The sequence below is a fragment of the Mesoplodon bidens genome, assembly GCF_964165515.1.
Source record: "Mesoplodon bidens genome assembly, chromosome: 13".
Classification (NCBI taxonomy): domain Eukaryota; kingdom Metazoa; phylum Chordata; class Mammalia; order Artiodactyla; family Ziphiidae; genus Mesoplodon; species Mesoplodon bidens.
The window spans coordinates 85425828-85448513 of record NC_138169.1 but is presented as its reverse complement, the minus strand read 5'-3'; the positions used below and the strand labels follow the sequence as shown (position 1 = coordinate 85448513).

The 22686-nt window shown below is 37.9% G+C and overlaps 1 protein-coding gene across 1 annotated transcript in view; it reads right to left on the bottom strand.

Moving 5' to 3' along the window:
• Positions 1 to 10268: 10268 nt before the first annotated feature.
• Positions 10269 to 22686, bottom strand: part of LOC308626985 (uncharacterized protein C18orf63) — a gene marked incomplete at its 3' end in the record, with an annotated part of 29512 nt that continues 17094 nt past the window's right edge. The window contains exons 8-12 of the mRNA XM_081252589.1: positions 20728 to 20824; positions 20534 to 20616; positions 19148 to 19331; positions 10511 to 11509; positions 10269 to 10322 (exon numbers count right to left, since the gene is read on the bottom strand). Of these exons, the coding sequence (XP_081108715.1) occupies positions 10269 to 10322; positions 10511 to 11509; positions 19148 to 19331; positions 20534 to 20616; positions 20728 to 20824 (1417 nt within the window). The remainder of the gene's footprint in view (positions 10323 to 10510; positions 11510 to 19147; positions 19332 to 20533; positions 20617 to 20727; positions 20825 to 22686) is intronic.

Sequence of the window (22686 nt, the reverse complement as noted above, 5' to 3'; positions counted from 1 at the left end):
TGGCTGGAAAGACAAGATAAACTCAGCAGTTGTCTAGGAAGTATGAATTTTTTTTTTTTTTTTTTTGCGGTACGCGGGCCTCTCACTGTTGTGACCTCTCCCGTTGCGGAGCACAGGCTCCAGACGTGCGGGCCCAGCAGCCATGGCTCACGGGCCCAGCTGCTCCGCGGCATGTGGGATCCTCCCAGACCGGGGCACGAACCCGTGTCCCCTGCATCGGCAGGCGGACTCTCAACCACTGCGCCACCAGGGAAGCCCGGAAGTGTGAATTTTAAGATTAGGAAGCAGAAAAAGAACACACTGCTTGGGGAGCTCGAGATTCTCAACAGGAATAGATGGACATGATTCCAGCTTAAAGGTGATAGTTCCAGAGCCCAGGAATTTTCTTTAAAGACAAAACCCAAAGCAGTTCATAGTCTCTCTTTTACACCTTAAAAGCTTTTTCCCCCTTAAATTATTTGGCCTACATCACTTTAAATACAGAAAATATGGGGGTGGGGTGCCTTTTGGGTTCCCAGACCCAATTCCAGCACACGTGTGGAGGCTCCCTCACACCAACATGCAATTCTTGGACTCCAGCTGACGACTTCAACTCAATTCTGATGCCATCCACCAGGAGAGAGAATCACATTCCACAGGCTAAGGTCTGATCCATAAGGCCGCCCTCCACTTCAGACGCCAATCCCAAGTCCAGGTTGTTACCTGTGCTTCTGACCGACTGGCCATAAATCAGAGGTCCCCACAAGCCCCTCCTCAGTTTCAATTAACTTGCTAGAATGGCTCACAGAACTCGGGAAACCTGTTTTTTCACTAGACCGATTTATTACAAAAGGATATTAAAGGATAGGAATCAACCGCCAGTGAAAAGATACACTGGGGAAGGTACTGGGAGGGGTTGTGGAGCTCCCACGCCCACTCCAGGCGCCACTCTCCCCAGATCGCCACGTGTTCTCCAATCCGGTGCTCTTGGGTTAACTACACAGGCACAACTGGTTACATCACTGGCCACTGGTGATTGAGTCGACCTCCAGCCCCCTCCCCTCCCAGGAAATCAGGGGGTGGGACTGAAAGTTCCGTTCTCTAATCACACGGTTCACATGGCAACCAGCCCCCACGCTTGCGTGGGATCCAGAAGTCACCTTCCCTGAAGTGTTTTCAGGAACTGAGGACGAGAGACCGAATATTATCTCACTGCCCTTATCACTCAGGGAATTCCAAGGGTTTCGGGACCTATGAGCCAGGAACTGTGGAAGAATGACCAAATATATATTTCTCATACTGTTTCTCATCCGAATGGCCAAATATACATTTTTGCTGTAAATCACAATATTGCAGATGGGCATTGCAGCACACACCATGGTTCAAATCCGATGCTCGTCAACACAGTGAGTAAAGAGAAGGCAGGTTTATATGCTTTTACAAGCACATGAGATTACCTGAGAAAGGTGCTTGCAGCCCAGTGGTTCTCAGAGCAGCAACACCTGGGAACGTGGAAGAAATGCGGGTCCCAGCCCAGACTGACACGTTTGAGAACCATCCTCCTCTAGTACGGTCAAGGAGTCTAGTCTGTAGGAGCCGTTGTCATCTTCAGGGCCAGCTTGCACTGTCTGAGTTGAGATGTTCAAGGACAGGATCCCTCTTCCAGCCTCCCCAAGCCCTGCAGATACATGGAATTCCACAATTAGCAATGCATTCCTTTTACGTTAGGCATTACCTCCCCCTTTTAAAATAAGGGACATTGAGAAACACACTTATGCTGTGCTCCTTCTGGGACCACCAGGGTACCCTCAGACCCACAGCTATTTTGATTGTACAGCCGAAGAGAGAGAGCCACGGCTCCTGCAAGGACATTGGTGTCATTTGAAAGACTATGGCCCTGTAAATTATTTTAATGTTATAGAATGACATGAAAAAGTATGAGGCAGTTAGGATTCACCACGTCAGAGAAAAATAATACAAGTGATCTGTGCGTTCTGCGTACGAAAGTCTACCAGGGTGAGGGGTTTCCTTCTTCTATTGCTAATGGGGTGGAGAGTTGCAGAGGGTGACCCCTTGATTCTGGGTTTATACCCAGCTTTGTGCTGAGGAAGTGCCCCCCTAAATTTTACACAAGGAGGTGAACCTGGACTGTAAATCTGGAGAGTTCTAAACTCCCTCACCTGTACAATACTTTGTGGAAATTACCCAGTTTAACTTTTCTGGAGAAGAGCTACCTTCTCATGGGAGAGGTGCTGAGAAATGCATTTTTTAAACATTTATTTACTTATTTTTGGCTGCGTTGGGTCTTCGTTGCCGCGTGCAGGCTTTCTCTAGTTTTGACGAGCGGGGACTACTCTTCGTTGCGGTGCGCGGGCTTCTCATTGCGGTGGCTTCTCTTGTTGAGGAGCATGGGCTCGAGGCACATGGGCTTCAGTAGTTGTGGTACGCGGGCCCAGTAGTTGTGGTGCATGGGCTCAGTAGTTGTGGCTCACGGGCTCTAGAGTGCAGGCTCAGTTGTGGCGCACGGGCTTAGTTGCTCCGCGGCATGTGGGATGTTCTCAGACCAGGGCTCGAACCCACGTCCCCTGCATCGGCAGGCAGACCCTCAACCACCGCGCCACCAGGGAAACCTATCATATATCTTATAAGCAAAAGTGCTTTTGAATTCTCTGTTTACCTTTCTGGTTTTTTCTTAGTGTTTAGACTGTAATTCCTTATGTCATTTTGGTTCTTGGATGTTTTCATGAACTTTAAAAAATTCATCCAGCATTATTAGTTGCTTTCCATGAGAGGGTTAGTTTGAATAACCCAGCTTGCCATTATCAAAAACAGGAACTCCAGAAAGAAAGCTAGTTTTCAAATTCTGATTCAGACTAAAACAAGCATTTACCAAGTTGAGAACCAAAGGGAAATGAGGGTAGTGAGGCTGTCATTGCTTCATAAAAGTCCGATATTTATTTCTTTTTTTCAGTATGGCGGTATTGGTAAGGAGGAGAGCTAGAAATGAATTTGAAAAAGACAATTTATATAAAATTTTTACTCTTAGCAATAAAACATTATAATGGTTGAAACAGCATGTTTATAAAATTCCATTATGTCATTCATCTTAGCTAAATGATTATACTGACGTATGTTCCCTTTACATGCAGACCCAGGATTTTATTTTAATGCAGCTTAACTCCTGTTCTTCAGAGATTTAAATATTTTATTCCAAAACTATTTTAATGATGAGATAAGTAGATATATAATAAACCACAGAGCCAATTATGTTTTGCCAGATTTCTCCTTGAATATGACTGCAGATTTCTGCTTTTTTATACAGGAATGTAGGCTACCAAATGTAAATAATTCCTATTGATCCTCTGGAAAAAAGCTAGGGGAACAAAATATTAAAATATTACTTGCATACTATATATAATTTCTTTCATCTTTGAATGTTAACAGTAAAACATTCCTTGAATATTTAAATTCAGAAATTTAATAATATAAAGTAGCAAGGATGATCTCTGTGGAATACAATAAAACATTAATGCATTTTATTTTTTGTAGAAACTAGGAAAAGTTTCACTGGCAGAAAACATATGAAAGATACAAGTAATATTAAAAAAAATCAATCATGAGCATTCTTAAAAACACAAGCTGATAAACTACGATGATCAACTGTTTATGACTGTTTCTGTTCATATTTAGTGGTAGCAGTTTTCAGAAATTTTACAGATCATAGATGAAAAGCTTAAATTGAAAAATCCTATTAATTTGTTATATTCTCAGCGTTTCCTTTTCTTCTGGTTATTCTGAAGTGTTTGCACTTTTGTTTCAGATCACACATGTTCCTTCGATCTTGCCATCTCTTCCAATGACCGTCCTCCCTTCACAGCTGAACTTCTCACAGAAAACTCCAGCACTTGCTTCCTGCACACCTGACCATCCTCTGTGCTTCACCTTTGAACCGCAGCAGCCACTAGGGACCTCTGAGACCGAAGCCTTCTGCCTCTCAGGCCTCCTTCTCCTGGGCTTTTACTGACACCAATGTTGCCACCACATACCCTCCTTTTCCTTAGCTCTGGGACTCCACACCTCTGCTTTCTGACCTTATCCTGACTGCTTTTCTCTGCACCTTCGCCCTCTCCCCCATTCCTTATGCGTCGATATCCTGTCCTCAGAACTGTCATTTGTGTTCTTCTCTTTGCTGCTTACACATGCTCACACATGCCTTCAACTAACATTTCTATGTGGACGACTCCCCAAACGATACCATGTCCTGAGTTTTAATCTAGTTGTCTACTGATTCAGTCCAACCCAGTTTATGATGGACGGAATCAGTCATCTTCCTGTTACATCTTCCCTACCACTCCTTCATTTCTGCATTTTTAAAGGGGAATGCTCTTCTTGCACTGGTCAAGATTGAAAATCCAGCTTCATCTCTGAGCCTACCTCTCCAGCATGTGCCATCCACAGCCAGTTTCACTGACCAGCCATTTCTAGGTCTGTTAGTACTGTCTTATTCTCCATTCTCTGCTCCTTGGTCTAGGTTTCTGGAATAGTCTCCAGATGATTTCTACATGCCTAGAACTCTCCTTGACCACCGTGGCCCAGTCTACACTCATTCTGGTCCCTGTATGAAGCACATGCTGACCACACCAGAGTCAGTATTCACTGTTCCTTAAACACATGTAACCTCATCGGGCCTTTGTTCGTTTTAGTTCTTCTCTTTGGAATGTCCTTACTGTTCCTCCCGTGTCCCAAATGTGTCAGGCATAACCACTGTTTATCCTTCAAGGTCTTTGAGGTATTTAATGCCAGTGAGTAAAGGAAACAGAAAAATTGTGTCCAGAGATGTAAGATGACAGAGGCCATGGGAGAACAGTGTTTCAAGAAAGGCGTAATCACAGGATAATATTGTTAAGGAGTAAATGAAAACGAGTTAGGAAAGTCCACCGGTGACTATTCTCAAGTGAGCAGTCTACACTCGTGATTTCCCATCCCCCCCGTGCCCCCCTTCTCTCTTAAACTCACCCAGTCAGGCTTTCACCTCCATCATGACACAGAAATTGCGTGTCAGAGTCATCAATGACCTCCATGCTATGAAATGGTCAATGCCCAGTCCTCCTCGTACTCCAAAGCCTGCTCCTTTTCATCTCAGTTGATAATAGTTCCATCCTCCCAAGTGACCAAGCCAAAAGCCCTGGAGCCCTCCTCAGCACCTCTTTCCCTCACATCCCTAATCCTGTGGACCTCAGCCTTCACAACGTATCCAGAGTCAGCCACTTCTCATCTCCTCCTCTGCTACCAGCCACTTTCATCTTTGCCTGGATTCCTGCAACAGCCTCTCAGCGGGTCTCCCTGTTTCTTCTCCTGAACTCTCCTCTACCCCAGTCTAGTCTAAACACAGCAGTCAGAATGATGCTGCTGAAATCTAAGCCAGGTGTGTCACCCCTCTGGTCCCAACTCCATTTCACTCAGGGTAAAAGCATGTGTTCTTGATCAGGTCATATCTCCTGGCTTCTCCTCTCCGGCCCATTTAACTCTAGCCACTCTGGGCTCCCTGATGTCTCCCTGCACATACAGCCTGTTCCTTACACCTGGAGAGCTCATCCTTCAGATATCCACGTGGCTAACTCTCTCTCCTCCTGCATGTCTTTGCTCAAGGAAGGCTACCTAAACCATATCTCTTACTTTGCTCTATTTTTCTTTTTTTCTATACTTGTCACTTTCTAATACATTATATAAATTATTTATTTGTTATGTTTATTGTCTGTCTCTCCCTGCCAGTGTTCGTTGATATATCCCAAGCATCTACAATAGCTCTTGGCACATGCCAAATACTAAATAAATGTCTGTTGTATGAAAGAATGAAAGACTTTGAGAATAAAGGTTCTGTAAAGTGGTGAGAACCTAAAATAGTTTACGTGGGTCCAGCAGCAAATGCATGTGAAGAAATGGAACCACAGAGGTAAAAGAACTTGTAATTTATCTAAGCCTTTCCATTCCTATAGAATCACTCTGACATAGAAAAATACATCTATTTGAAATAGTTTTTTTAATTAAAAATAAGACACTATGACACTATGTAGGATACAGCATAAATATTTTAAGCATCAATAGATAATGACCATGACATCTTTAAGCATTTATCAATACTGACCATTCTTAAGTATCAATAAATACCCAATATATTGTCAGTTCCAGCATAACAGCAGATGAGCAATTTGAAAAAGAGAGCAAGAACTGGTTAGTGAACTGGTTAGTCAGATAAAAGCTAATCATTGACCTACCCGTATTTTTTACTTATTTGCTATGTAAGAAACATATAAAATATAAATAATATAATGTATAATATAGTAATATCTAATAAAATATAAATAAAAATAAATAGTAACATAGTAAGCAACAAATACTGTGAAATTTAAAATATGAAAGGTACAAAAAAAGCTTTTTTACATTTCTATGAAGGTGATTTTTAGCATTAATTTCAGCATACTCAGTTTTTAAATGCCATGGCTGATCTATACATAGGCAAACAAAATCATTTGTTTATGGTTTTAAAATTGTAATGGTTCTAAAACTGACATATAATTGGAATGTGAAGAATGATTTGGGGGCAGGGTAAGGGGTATTCCACAATGCATATAAATTAAAACAAGGAACCAAAATCTTCTTTAAAATGAACCAAAATCTTCACTGATTTCTCCAGTGAATTTGAGCACAACAGTTTGGTCTGGACTCTCGTCTCTGAACATGGAGTAGTAAATAATCAGTCAATCAATCAATTTATCTTTACAGTAAATTATACACACACACACACACACACACATATATGTATATGTCTTTATATGTTATATGTGTATACATATTTTTGGTAAATTTTCATTAGGATAAATATTGTTAGATGAAAAATAAACCTACTTTATACCAGAAAATAGACTGATTCTAACATAAGCAGGCTTTGCCATATAAGTTAATATTTATCTGAAGAAGTGCTTTCCTATAAATTCTAAATTTTAGACACTAATGGAGTACAGGAGGGGCTATCAAGATTAGTTATATAAAGAATTGGTAGATACTACCCACTACTTAAGCATTGGATTTATCTTTTTAAATTATTTTGCTAAGTCTAATAGTAAAATAAGTTTTTATTACCTGAGACATGATAACTGGACAGTAGCAGGAAGGCAGCCTAAAGCTCCACAGAGCAGGAGGAAGACTGGTTTCAAGAATGAGTACAGGTTGTGGTCGACTGACCAAGTGACCAAATATATATCCTTATTAACAGCACCTTCATAAACAAATATTTTCACCATGCCCTCACAAACAAAGTGACATACTGTTTTTTACTGCAGTCTACTAGTTATCTATCATACTAGTTTTAGAATGAGAAAGGCACACTCAAAATAGGCTTTAAACCAGATGTATTTCCCTATGAAAATGGTAAAATAATTATAAAATAGAGATAATTCTGGAAAATAGAAACTTTTTCAGTAAAGGTATACAGTAAATTAATAGGGCACAATTTCAAGAACAAGAATTATAATTACAATTTTGAAGTAAAGTTTGTATTCATTTTTGCCTTTAATTGCAGTGGTTTAGTGAAGTAGCAAAAGCAGTAAGTCACACTAAAAAAATCTAAGTTCAACTTATACTTGACTCTCTGCTGGCTCTTTTTTAATGAAGGATTATTTCAGTGCAGTGGAATATTAATGAGGATTTTGGTTTCTTTAAATATCTTACCACAACAATTATATCACATTTTGCAAATTAAATTTCTAAAATGTTTGAAAGCCAGAATAATACTAGTTAGGAGAGAAGCTCCATTTCTGTTTCCCTCTTTTTATATATTAGATAATTTATTTGTAATATGGACCAAATATCATTGTTGACATTTGTTTCAATACATTTATACTCCTATGTCTTTGCCAGGCACCCAGAATGGGTTTGCTGGAGAACAGACCACATGGCCGATTGCAGTCTTATTTCAGTAACCCAGTGTATAACCTACTACCTGGCACATAGCATATGCTTAATAAACAAGGAAGAACAAATAAATCTCCCTCCAATATTTTGATTATATGATTGAAGGCTCTAGTTCTTCTGTGAAATAGATTTTAGTTTTATTGAGGGCTTCCTGTTAGTTTGCATATTTACACTAAAATGAAAGTTAGTGAATCAATGAAGATATGGTAGACCCCCAAAATTTAATGTATATATACACATTCTTTTTTTTTCTTTAAAAATATGCTATACCTTATCTGTAAGAGATATACACTAAATTATTTATGGGTAAAACTATACGACATATTGAATTTGCTTTAAAATAGTATAGGAAAAAAAGTGTATCTGTGAGAAATAGATGAAACAGAGTGGCAAAATATTAATAATTGCTGAAGCAGGGTGATAGGTACTGAGAGGTTTTTTTATACTATGCATGTTGTGTGGTTTGAAAATTTCAACAGTAAAAATAGTGAATTCAAATACATTTCAATAATAAAAAGACAAAATAAAGATATTTCCAACTAACAAAACTACTATATAACTGGGATTTTGCAAAGATCTGTACTAGACTAATTATATGACGCTGTTATAGTGAAAGGCTGTGAACAACTTAAATGTCAATCAGTAGGGACAGTTAAATATAGGCTATCCACATTGCAATGGAACACTATCCAACTATGAAGAAACCTGTTGAGTGATAAAAGAGTTTCCACAGCAGCGTACGGAGCCTGATTCCATGTTCACAGGAGTGTGTGTGTGTCCATCCACTGTTCAGAGTGGTTATCTCTGCAAAGAGGAATTGCAGGTGGTTTTTTGTTTTTGTTTTTTTACTTTTTTCTTGAAACTGTTTTTTATTATTTAACAATTTTACAGGGGTATATATTAATTTTATATTTTGGGGAACTTCTTTTCCATTATGATATCCTATGATTTTTCTCATTATGTTATTCTTTCTAGCTGATGGACAGATGTTTTAATTGTTAAAAACTGTGTTAGGTCTTAAGTAATTCGAAGTGGGAAAGTGCTATACTTCTAAAACAATATGAAATCTAGAGTAGATTTCATTTATTTTTAAAAATGAAAATAAAAAACTTTAAGGCATTCTAGCTAGCAAATACATTTTTTCCTCAACCACCGACTGCATATAGTAAGCTATCAAAAACTACATGAAACTTAACATTATAAAATATATGAAAATATATTTAAGTATCTTTTGGTAATTCAAATCAGGCTGAAAACTCTATTAATTATAGAAAGAAATAGCATTTGGAAAACAAAATAAGAAAATGCTTTGTAGTTTGTTCATAATAAATTTGAATTGAAAATATTCCAACAGTTCTATGCAAAAAAGTATTTGTGGGTATTTTAGTAATATGTTTGTTAGATTAAACAGATGGCAGAATGGAATAAAATGCAATTTCCAGATGCATGGTTTTGTGACTTCAGTGCTGTGGACTCAGCCTTATCAGCTAAATCTCAAGTTTAACTTCAGCGAGCACTGCAAAATTTTTTGGAGTAAACTTGAACTTAATGATTAACTTTTGAAACATTTAAGGTTAATCAACTTGGGTAAGAGTTCAAAAGGTAGGTGTTCTAATGGCTATGAAATCCTGTATCTTTAGGCAGTCTGCGCCACACCTTGTTCTTAGTCTGCAAAGACCCCAGTACAGAGTGGGTGGGAGCCAGTGATGACCTCTCTCTACCTCATCCTTCTTCAGGGGCCTTTACAACACATTACAGTTGCTGTGTACAGTCCTTAGTCAAGGACTGTAGTGTCCCCACCATTTACTATTTCCTTGCTGATTTTAAGGCTTCAAGGAATTAAAAGTAGCTCCTTTGGTACATGAGATCGGGGATCCCTAAACTTGGTAATTCCAATTGTGTTAATAAAAAATAAATCAGGGACTTTCCTGGTGGCGCAGTGTTTAAGAATACACCTGCCAATGCAGGGGACAACGGTTTGATCCCTTGTCTGGGAAGATCCCACATGCGGTGGAGCAACTAAGCACACGAGCCACAACTACTGAGCCTGCGCTCTAGAGCCCGCGAGCCACAACTACGGAGCCCACACACAACAACTACTTAAGCCTGCTCGCCTAGAGCCCATGCTCCGCAATAAGAGAAGCCACCGCAATGAGAAGCTCGCGCACCGCAACAAAAAGTAGCCCCCGCTCACCGCAACTAGAGAAAGCCTGCGTGCAGCAACGAAGACCCAACGCAGCCAAATAATAATCAATCAATCAATCAGAAGATATCACCTAAGTTACCTGGTGGATATTTCCTTCTTTCACATCCATGTCCTAAGCTTTAGGAATGAGAGATTTCTTACGTTTTGATTTGTCCAAGTTATGTATCTGTAACCAGATGAAGAATTACATTTTGTTATAAATTAACTGTATATACTTGCAGTTGTGTTAGACACTCTGTTTCTTAATGTTTCTAGATGATCTTGGGCAAAATCATTTAAATCTTTATTTAGGGGTTTTCAAGGTCTATCACATGGTCAATATCCCCAGATTAAAATTGTTTTTAGGTTTTTTACCTGGTTCTTAGAAGAACTGGATTGTCTATAATGGATAGTATTGGAGTGAGGCTTCTTTGAAGTTTCTGAAGAGTCCTGACATAATCTCCTTTTAGACTTGTGGGCTCTTCTGCTTACTATTAATCCACGGTCACTTACATCAGCTTCTTTAGTTTGATCAACTGATTGTTGCTGCAGCAGTTGGGAATCTTCCGTTTCTGTGTCTGATTCAAAAATGTGTGGTGGTCTTTTCACTTCTAGTGACTCGTGGCCTTTCCCTAAAATTTGTGTTATGTATTTCCTTGTCAAATTTTCTTTTTCATTCACTTGGAAGTCAACAGCACTTTTTATTACACCTAACTTGTTATTTGACATCTGAAATACTGAACTATTAGATAGTTGCTTAATTTCACTTAAACTCATGACTGATAATTTTCCACTAGAAGGGGGATTTTCTGTCATATTTTCAAAGGACTCAGTGTTTTTTTCTTGCAGAGATCTAGGAGTCTTCATCTGAATGCTGCGATTAGATCTTTTTTTAATAGCTGGATCTAAATTCAGCTTTTCATCCTGGATCACACTGGTTTTAAGTGAAAGCAACTTGGATTCTGTAACAACATGTTTTCTTTTCAGGTTGTCAGGTTCTAAGATATTTTTGTTCATCTGTAATTGTCGATTTTTGAAAACTGGTATGAATTTAGGGGCAATATTATGTTGGGAGCTAAAATCTGTGTCTTGAACTTGAGTACTTCCTCTGTTGAGCTTTGGTACTTCCAGATGTACTTGTGCTGCCTCGTCAGGCAGGGATTTCTTTCTGCTCTGAACAGATTCTGGCTGGAGGTGCAGAGTTGAGGACACATAGGGCTTCGGCTGGCTGACCGAAAGCTCCACCTTGTGGTCCATGGCTACTGAATGAAGTGGAATACTTCGAGCCTGGACGGGTCTTGTGGAAGGGGCCTGAGCCAGAGAGGACCTGAACTTTTGTTTAGTGGTTAGATTAGGCGCCTTGACTTTGTTTTCCTGAAAGGATAAAGATTAGGAAATTTAGAAAATGTAATAATGTCCTTAATGGAAAAGAAATAAGATATAAGATATCATCAAAATAAGGATAAAAAGTAACACGACAATACATAGAACAGGTAAAAAACAAAAAACAATGAGCCTTAGTGAGCCTTATGATTTGTATCCTTCTTTTGATACCATCCTTTCAAGACAATATTTTAAGATGAAGTTATATTCTAAATTGTATATAAATCAACTATAAAAACTACACCCTTAGCTGCTACCATCGTCCTCCAAACGTGCTCGTTCTGCTCTCTCAGAATGTCTTTCCTTCTTCTCTCCATTTTTCCCTCTCAACTTCCCAAGGATCTTCTATCAGTTACTATTTATTTGTCACCAAAAAAATAGGACAAGGTAATGCTCTTATCTTTTAGCGTGCATGTTCAGTCTCCCTAAGTAGATACTAGATTCTCTGAGGGCAGGAACTATGAGTTACTTATTCTTACATCCTTCACATTCTTAAATCTTTCACACAGTTACTAACAAAACACTTACTCAGAAATTAAATTAATGGAGGAGGTGGTTGCATCTACACTACGCCTTTCAGAACAAGTAGGATTTTGAGTATAGGGCAGTGACTGTGTCTTAATCATTTTGCAGTCTTATTGCCTACTAGAGTGCCTGGTACCTGGAAGCAATTCAGCAAGTACTCGTCAAACTGACTTGTCAGATACATCAAAGAGAAACAAGTGTTCACAGTCTTCTTAAAAAATTGTTGTAGAAAAATATAAAGCATGAAATATACCATTTAATCCACTGTTAAGCATACAGTTCAGTGGCATTAAGTACATTCCCCACTGTACTTCTGTTGTGTAATCATCACCACTATTTCCAAAACTTTATCTTTATCCCAAACAGGAACTTCATAGTCTTTAAGCAATAACTCGTTTCCTTCTTCTCACAGCTCTGGTCACCACCATTCTCCTTTCTGTCTCTATGAATTTGCCCACTCTAAGTATTCCATGTAAGTGGAATCACAATATTTGTCTTTCTGTGTCTGGCTTATTTCATTTAGCTTTTCAAGGTTCATCCACGTTGTAGCACATGTCAGAATTTCATTCATTTTTATGGCTGAATAATATTCCATTGTATGTATATACCACATTTGTTAATCTGTTCATCTGTTGCTGGGAAGGGCTTATAGCCTTTTAAAATACATACCTATTAAGTCTTAGTGTCTGTAAAAGAGAGACATGTGACAATAACCTGAAACACTGAACACAGAGTTCTTTTCTCACCCTCTGACATAAAAAAAGCATAGATTCACACCTTGAAATAAAACTAAAAAAACAATCTAGAACAATATTCAAACCAGAACAATTGTTTTTTCTCTCCCTTACTGGAGATTCAGTTGTTGAATATAATTGGGAGGACAGTAGGACAGAATTTTAAGAGATAAGAGTTGTGAACAGGCAGAGGAAAAGTGAGTGAGTGATCCAGTTACTTATTAGGCAAATCATACCAAAACTTAGTGGCTTTAAACAAAAATAATTATGTTTTATCTTTAATGATTCTGGGATTTTTAAAAAAAATTTTATTTATATTTTGATTCTGGGATTTGACATGGTTTAGCTAAGAGTCTCTCAGGCAGTTGTGGTTAGATGACTCTGGGGCTGGAATCACTTCCTCACTCACATGTGTGATGATCGACACTGGTTGTCATTTGGACTACCTACAGGTAGCCTCTTCATGTAGACTGGGATCCCTCACACGTGGCATAGCAAGTGTCCCAAGAGACAGGCAGAAACTGTTTTTCTTTTAATGACCTGGTTTTGGAAGTCATGTAGCATCACTTCTATCACAGGCCTGCCCAGACCCAAAGGGAGGGAACATAGACCCCATACTACAATAGGAGAGTTGTCACTGGTCAGAAGGGCATGTGGCTGGGTGACCTTGTGGCCACCTTGAAAAATGGAGTAGAATGTCAGAGAGCAGTTGGTCTCTTCCCAACTTCAAGCCTCTGACATCATAGTACAGGTGACCTACAAAAGGGCTGGTGCACTTGGCAATGGAGATGCATACAGACCCGACGCAGGATTCAGAGAGCTGAAGGAGATGTGATCTGGGCAGATGGAGCTATGGCCCACCTTCTGCTCCACATCAACAAGCTGCCACAGCTTATCCCGATGAGGCTGAGTTGCAACACTGGCCTCACACAGACTTGCTCTGTGTGAACGTAGCTCTTGCTTCGCCTCCACCTTCCCAATCACGGGCCACCCTAAGCCAGAACGATGTAGGAAAGAATTCAAGGACACATACCTACAGCGTAACTCAAGTTGACATAACACAAAGTCACCACAGAGAACAATGCTCCTTCTCCCACCATGGCTATTCGTGGGAGAAGTGGGAAGTCCCCAGTAAAGTCCTGGGTAAGGTTTGGGTGATGCTCAAAGTAGGTGACTGGATTCACTTTTGTCTGTAGATTTCTCAAGCTGGAGTCTTATCCATGTCAGGAAGGCAAGAAGACACCCCTCTTTACTTCCTCATAATTTGCAGAGGGCACAGAAGAGGACCTAGCCAGCTTTCATGACCCTGAGTGAAGTGATGCAGAAGCTAACTGAGGAATGGTTTATAATGCCAGGAGACTGCTAGGCTGAGTGAAAAAGCACACATCAAGAAGGAGTTTGTATTGTTTGATAGGGCTGCTATAACAAAGCCACCACAAACTGGGTGGCTTAAACAACAGAAATGGATTGCCTCAAAGTTCTGGAGGTGAGAAGTCCAAAATAAAGGTGCTGGCAGAATTGGGGCCATGAGAAAAGGATGTGTTCTAGGCCTCTTCCCTCGACCTGGAGATGGCCATTTCATATTCACATGGCATTCTTCCTGCAAATGAGTCTGTGTCCAAATTTCCCTTTTATATAAGAACACCAGTCACATTGGATTAGGGGCCCACATATGCCAGTATATAATCATTTCTGTAACAGCCCTATTTCAAACAAGGCCACATCCTGAGGTACTGCTGGTTAGGACTTCATCATGTCAATTTTTTTTGGGGGGGAGGGGTGCACAATTCTACCCATAACAGGGTTTGACATGTAGCTCTAGAGAAATTCAAGAGGGGGTACAGCTGTTCTTCTGAAGACCATCTGTACAAAGGAGCTAGAAGAACACCTTGTACACCATCTTTGTCAAGATACCATATGAGACCAGAAACATCAGACTAATGCAAGTCAAGAAGTTAATGCCTGCCCTCTCCCCTCCACTACTCAGCTGTGACTGTGTGATGGATGTGACGGATACGGTGGACTGATGTTCAATACCCATTCCACCCTCCTTCTAGAGCCTGGAAATCTAAAATGAACATTTTCTCCTTTGCAGCTAGGGATCAGGATGTGATTTAGCATCAACCAGTCAGATGCACTCATACAATATTTGGAAGAAAGAAGTGAGGTAAAGCCATACTTCTGTAGTTTCTGCTGAAAAGTTTACTTATGAATGCCTTTGGTTTTTCAGTTGCAGAGTTAGCAGAAGCCCAAGTGTCCACTCACCAGCTTTGCAGGTGTCTGGAAACAGAGCTTAGGGCATTCATTCTCCTGATGTGGACCATTTGAGGCAAACACACCAAATGCCCTCACCCTATATAGACTTTCCCCTGTACGTAGATGCTATCACGGGGAGAATGATTCTTAAATTTGAATGAAATTCTACCTCAAAAAGATGTTTTGTCATAAGCGGCTGAATCATCTTAAAATGTCTAGATTGAATTTTTTCCATTTGATGAAAAAACAGGTCAAGAACTAAGTTGAAATCAATTATAGAAAATCAAAGAACATTTTTTAGACCCTTGGTTTTCATAAACCGTAGTAACTGTTAAACAATATACCTACTACTTGAGATACCAAAAGAAAAACTCATTCTACGCAGATTCATGTAAGAATAGATTACCTGTATTTTGATATAAAACTTATCTAGAATATGTATCTGAAACATTTATATTCACACCCAGTTTCATCTTCATCTGTCTCTCAGGAATATATATCTGGTGGAGATAATTTCCAGGAGCTTGTTTTGCTCCCTAGCCTGTCAATGTATTATTTACTCCTTCTTTCAATTTCTAAAATATAGTAAACAGCCCAAAGGGGGAAACCTCTTCTAGGTTTACGTTCAAAAATTTAAAAAAGACTACAAAAAGGGCCAATGTAAACAGCAGATGAAATCATAAGTAATTCACAGAACTTAAAATACTTAAATTGTCAACAAACCAAAGTTTTGTGAAGTCATAACCTAACAAAAAAACATATGCTTTACCACATGATTACCATTATTCTGCCAGGGGTCAGTGTGGCTTAGTTGACCTTTAACTTCTAGAACTTTATATACAATTTATATAACTTTGTACATTAACATAAAATTATAGGGAAACCAAAAGCTTTAACTTATATTTAGATATGAATGGACATCTAATGGAGGCCTAGAATTAAGGACATTGTTAAAGGAAGCTTGAGGACTGATCAAAATGATGGATCAAATGTGTTTTTTTCTATTAAAATTTGGTTCTGTGTCTTGCACCACGTGAGTGTTTCTTGATTAAAGTCCAACCAGGATTCAGTTAAGCTTAGGATTTAAGTACAGGTTTGTAGGAAATATGGGGCTTGGAAGAATGTGTTAAGTTTAAAAGACATGACACAACAAGGAAGCCATCATTCAAATGCAAAATACGGGACATTTTCCAGGTAAATGATCCAGTTTTCCCAGCAAATAACTGGCATAAATAAAAGGGAGGGGAGTTTGGAATGTTATTCAATAAAAGAGATCTAAGAGATAGAACAACCAAATTATGTGGACCTTGCTTGGATTCTGACTTAAACAAAACCTCTAAAATAAATCTTTGAGATAAATAGGGAATTGCAGTATGAACTGGTATTAGGTGATATTAATGAATTATTGTTACATAATATTTTTAAAAAGCTCTTATCAGAAAAAGACACATACTAAAGTCTTTACAGATTAAAATAACAGCATATCTTGGATTTGTTTTAAAATACTACAGTTTACCCCCACCCCAAAAATCCGTCAAGGAGGAGCCAGATGATAGGCATACAAGAGTTCGTTATACTATAGTAATTTCTTTTATGTATCTTGGAGAATTCCAGTAAGTTAAAAAAAAAAAAGCTAGTTTGGCTAAGCACTCCTACTAATTTACTTTTTTAAGTCAGCTGAGTTTTATCAAGTAGTTTGATCAATTTGTTTTTCATTTTTTTAATTTATTCTTTTTAGTACTTCATGAATCTTAGAGCTAAAAAGGTTGTAGCAATAATAGGAACTAACATTTACTGAGAGCTCAAGTACAAGGAACTGTTCCAAATAGGATTATCTAATCCAAAAACAAAACACAAAAAACCCTATGAAGTACTGGGAAGGAAATGGTGATGTGCTGCTCAGATCCCCTTCAAGAAAGGGCTGCTCCCCCGCTGCCGGGGTACTGTCAGCAAACCACCTTTGGCAGTCAGCCCCTGCAGAGACTGCCTCAGTTATGGAGACCCATCTCACCCTATAACCTGCCTGTCTCCAGGTGGCCCAAATCCAACGACAGATGGAAGAGGTATAAAGAAAGGCCTGGCTATTTTGGCCAATGCAGAACCACTGTGATGGGCCGTTTTAGCCACTGTGCTCCTCAGAAGGTTGGCCATGGCTATCTGGCACCTGCTTTGCTTTTGACTTCTCCCTTTACCCATTCTTCTTCCTTCCCTGCTGTCTGTAGGTGTTGATTCCAAGGGCACTTCTCAGTAAGCATCACACGCACTGGACTCCACTTCAGAGTAGGCCTCCTAGAGAGCCCAATTTGTGACAAGTGCTATTACTACCACTACTACTATGCCCCATTTTACAACTGGAGAAACTGAGGCACAGGGAGATTAAATAACTTGCCCAAGATTATACAAGTAGTAAGGAGTTGAAACCTAGGCAGCCTGTCTCTAGAGCCTGGCTCTTTACCACAAATCTAAACTTTTTCCAATTTTAGAACTAAGAATCCATTCTTTGGGTTTCAGTTTTAATTTTGCAATGTATTTAACTGTGTGGCTTTGGTTAAATTACTTGAATGCTGTGAGCTTCAAGTTTCTTCTTCTGCAAAACTGAGAAAACAATTTTTTACCCCAAGAGTCTATTTTGATGATTAAGTGAGAAGGCACAGAGAAGGCACTCAATAAAACTGAGGAGAAATTCTTGTCAATGTACCAATTGTCAGAAGCAATATAAAGAACAGAATTTCCAAATAAGTGTTATTTTTCATTTAAGAAGCAAATTTTTGCAAATATATTGTCTGGACTCACCACTTACAAAACAGATGTAGGCTGGAAATATAAGGTATTCAAAAAATATATTCAATAAAAATGCATGATGTAATGACATATCTTCTAAATTCCTCAGATTTGGACTTGGCCAACAACTAAACTTTTTAAAATGTTATGTCAGGGCAAAATTTTAAGATTCATAAAGATCATAAAGATGTCAGTTGGTATTTGTCCATGCACACTCCCTTCTAAGGAAATGGCCTTGCCTTATAGCACCTGATATCTTGGCTATTACGTTTTTATAGCATTTATATGAGGTGTTAGCCCCTAACCCAAGGATACCAGATCCACAGGCTGGCTAGTGACAGATGGTGTGACCTGGCTAGAAAAGATAAAAGGGGTCTATCAAATACTGGCTCTGGTGAATTTTACTTGAGGATTATAAAGAGAATGAAACAAGTAGTTTGGCGGCAAAAGCTGAAAAAATGCCATGAGGCATAGTGTTTGAGCCATAGCAAGTCAACACCACATGAAAGCCTAAATCGCTAGTATTATAAGTCAAGAAAGGAGACTCAGAAGACACAGAAATATTCAAATAATTCATATTACATTTCGAACTGTTCAAATTATTCAAACCTCCGTCTTTCCTTCTGATGAAAACACACATATTTGTCATTTAAAAGAAAGATCATTTTTGAAAAATTTAAATTGAATTTCCACTTGTTCTTCAAAAACTTCCCTTTTGTTTCCTTTTGACAAAGAAATCTTATTCTATTGAGTGTGAAGATAGGCCATCATATTTTCTTCATCAATATTGCTTAATTGCTACTTATTCTTTTTTTTCATAAATAAGATTTCACTTAGCGTATCATCTTACAATGAAAATGCTACCAAGTTAATTCAATTTCTATAAATGGAATTATTCAAAGGCTTTTTCAATCAATCAGACTCAAATGAAGTGGCAGAATTTCAAAGAAAACTTGGATTTGTACGAGGCAAATGTTTCCAAACTATCCTATACGATCATTTATTCATTTATTCTTTGAAAAAATATTTAATGAACACCTATTAAGTACCAGGAACTTGGAATAAGAAGATGAATATGCTCTTTGCCCTCTAGGAACTCATGTTAAATTAGAAGAAATAGAACAGTAAACAACTACTACCATAATACCAAGTTAAATACAATAATAATAATAATGACAATAACAAATGGTTAAGTACAACAATGACAAATAGTATTAGGGAAACACTGAACTGAGGGAAAAGACTTATAGCACAGTGGGTAGGTAGTCCATCACTGAAGCCAAAAGGTGCATAGCATGTCTTAGAGAACTTGGTAGGATATGGAATCTCTTACCTGCAGATACAGCTTAGTTAGTTCTTGTGTGTAGTAGCACGGTTTAGTTGTCATCTTTATGGGAAATCCACATACATGGGGCAGTTTAGATTTTAAATCTGAAAGAAAACTTTTCAACACACTTTCCATATCTACCCTTGGAAAGAACTGTATGGGCTGACTTCTGATGCAACTGAGAGGGTATCTGAACATTGTTAAAGAACAGTGGGACATTTTCTGTAGATAGAAGACAGCATTTTTTAATGGAAGTATAACGGGTCTTAAAATAGTAACTGCTAAAAAGGCACATAACTAAATCCTAACTATTTATATATTGCTTATTCCATGTTATCCAAAGCTATAGAGAACGTTTACTCACAGGAATCTTAACTGCTTAAACTTTAACACTCACAATAAAGATGACTCACAGTACCCTTACTATATGGCTTTCTACACAGACTGGCAAACTAAGATTTATAAAAAAAAGATTTATAAAAAAGATACTATGACCTTTATAGATTATAAAAATAAGTGTTTATAGTAAACAATAAACAGGCTGCATCTCCAAGAGCAGTAAAAATTCAGTACAGAGAAACAACATGTATAGATTGTATTCAAGCTCTGAAAGCAGCTCTTTGAGAAAAGCAGTTACTTTTTCTGATGAAAAATATTCGGAAGACTTGGAATAATGTCTTAGCACCCAATGAAGGGGAAAAATTGATACCTGTCAACCTCAGCTGTATATTATGATTTGGGTTAGGAAATGCAGAATACAGAAAGAGAACATTAGGCTCCTCCCTCTTCCATTTGGAAACTCCCCCTGGTCAGAATACAAAGAGACAGAAATGGTGAAATAAGTACTAATTAAGATGGAAGAGTTTCACCTGAGCGCTGTGTGCTTTTTGTATGTTGATTTTTAAAAATAACATTAAGAAAAATATTTTCTTGAATCAAAGGGGTGCATTAAGTGCAACTCAAATCCTCTAAACTTGGACCGTAAAATTAAATACCCTAAAAAGAAAATTTCATTAAATAACTAATTCTTTTAATTCTACCCTTTCAGTAATATCCAGCAGGCCACAGGAGGGAGCCCTTGGCTAAGGAGAAGCCTGCAATTATTTTCTTACTTTCTACTAGGAATCATGTAAACATCTTTCCTATCTACTCTAAAGTTTCTTCTGCTGTCTAAATTGTTGCAGTAGTGTTTAAGGGGAAAAAATATTTTTATTAAGCTCATCCTCAAATAAAAATAGCAAAATTCTAAGGAAAACGAAAAACACTTATTCAGATAAAAATAAGTAGAGGGAAAGTAGCTTCATTTGAACTTAGAGAAGGTTGAAAATGATGACATCAGGGCAGGAGTAAGCCTGGATCATAAGGTGGGCAGAGAACATATATAAAGGATACGTGAAGATCCTTCTTCCTATCATTTTGAAGTAGATGCTGCAGTATATTTTAGTTCCACAATTTTCTGGAAGCTTATAGCTATACTAAAAATTAAGAACAAAGTTGAAATTCTCCTGAGAAAGCTAAACTTAAGGTTAAATTACAAGAAGTAAAATCAAATAGCTACTAATGTAATATATGTTTCTATTCCTTACCAGGTCATCCCAGTGCATCTGGAAATCTTCATATGAGTGAAAAGGACAGTCAGGGGGTATGGTGTGAAGAATACTTATTATTTGTCCCATTTTCATACTATAAAAGATAGAGGTGGTAAAGTATTATGAGCCAATGCTTAGATACAGTTTAACTATGTGATCTGGAAAGCATTCAAAAATTTTAGCCACTATCAACACATAAGTAATAAGCTCCCAGTTCTAAATTAACATTGTACTAAATTCTTAACAACTAGAATTGTTAGAAAAAACTAAGTTGAACTGATGCAAACAATAAGCCAGTTATAAACACAAACTATAGTTAATACAGTGTTGCCACACAGAGGTATGCCTTGTAATTGTTACACTTTAGGGAAAAGTCTGTTAAGAGCTGAATCAATCAGAGTCAAATCTTGTTCCCTACGTACCTCTTCTTGGCTTCAATGACCAAGGCATTGTGTGTAGGCTGCTTGAAAGTTCTTTTGCCTAAGCAGGTTAAAATTTCATGCCAATAGTCATATTTATGTTAATAATAAGTCATTTTTTCCCCTGAAGACAGTACAAACTTAAAACAGCTCATATCAAATGATAATGAATCATTAATTATATGTACAAGTTTATAATATTCTATTGATATTATAATAGTTGTAATTTTGTAATGAGATACCTAGAAATTTTACTGTTTTAAAACTAGGTCTAATAAAAATGTAAATGTATATCAGAGGCCTTTAGAGTCATGCACTTTAAGATTCTCTCTCTAAAGTGTACTGTGTTTATGTGGTCTGTTTAGCAGAGTTTACCAAATAGAGTAGCATTTTTGGCTTATCAGTATAGTCCCAGGTACTAATGTATACACAGTAAAATGATGCTCTCCCTTCATGGCAGTTTGAGGTTTTTCAAGCTGTTTGCTGACCCAGAATGGGGAGCTGTTTGAGGTCTTGTTTCTACTTGTTATTGTCAGATTCTAGGCTATATATACATTCCCACTTTTAATCATGTACTTGCCTATAGTATCTCCTCCAGGTAAAAAAAAATTTGTTAAACTCTTACGTAAATTAAAAAAAAAAGTAGATAGATATTTTTATTTTTTTGGCCACATCCAGTGGCATGTGGCATCTTAGTTCCCCAACCAGGGATCGAACCCGTGCCCCCTGCAGTGGAAGCACAGAGTCCTAACCACTGGACCACCAGGGAATTCCCAATAGATAGATCTTTTTAAGCAGTTTAATTGAGATGTAACTCACATACCATACAATTAATTCACCCATTTATACAATTTAGTGGTTTTTAGTATATTTGCAGATATGTGCAACCATCACCACAGTCAATTTTATTTTTGCTTATTTTAAACTTTTTTGGCCATGCCACGTGGCTTGCAGAATCTCAGTTCCCCCAACAGGGATTGAATCTGGGCCGAAGCAGTGAAAGCCTGGAATCCTAACCACTAGGCCACAAGGGAACTCCCACCGCAGTCAATTTTAGAACATTTCATAATCTCAAAAAAACAAAAAATGAGTTGAAATAAGGTAGTTTTTTGGTTACAGTTTTATTGAGGTATGATTGACTCTCAATAAACTACATATATTTAAACTGTACGACTTGGTACATTTTGACCTATGTATGTACCATGAAACCATCACCACAATCAAAATAGCAGACATACTCATCACTCTTCAAACTGTCCTTGTAATCCCTCCAATTCTTCCTTAGTTTGCATTTTCTAGATTTTTACATAAATGGAATAATATAATACATACTATTTTTTGGTCTGGATTCTTCAGTCATGTTGTTGTGGTATCAATATTTCATTCCTTTTTATTGCCAAATAATATTCCATTGTGTGGATATACCACAGTTTGTTTACCTATTCACTTTTTAGTGGGCATTCCAGTTTTTGGCTATTACAAATAAAGCTGCTGTGAACATTTGTGTCTTTTTTTTTAGATAATTTTTAATTTTATT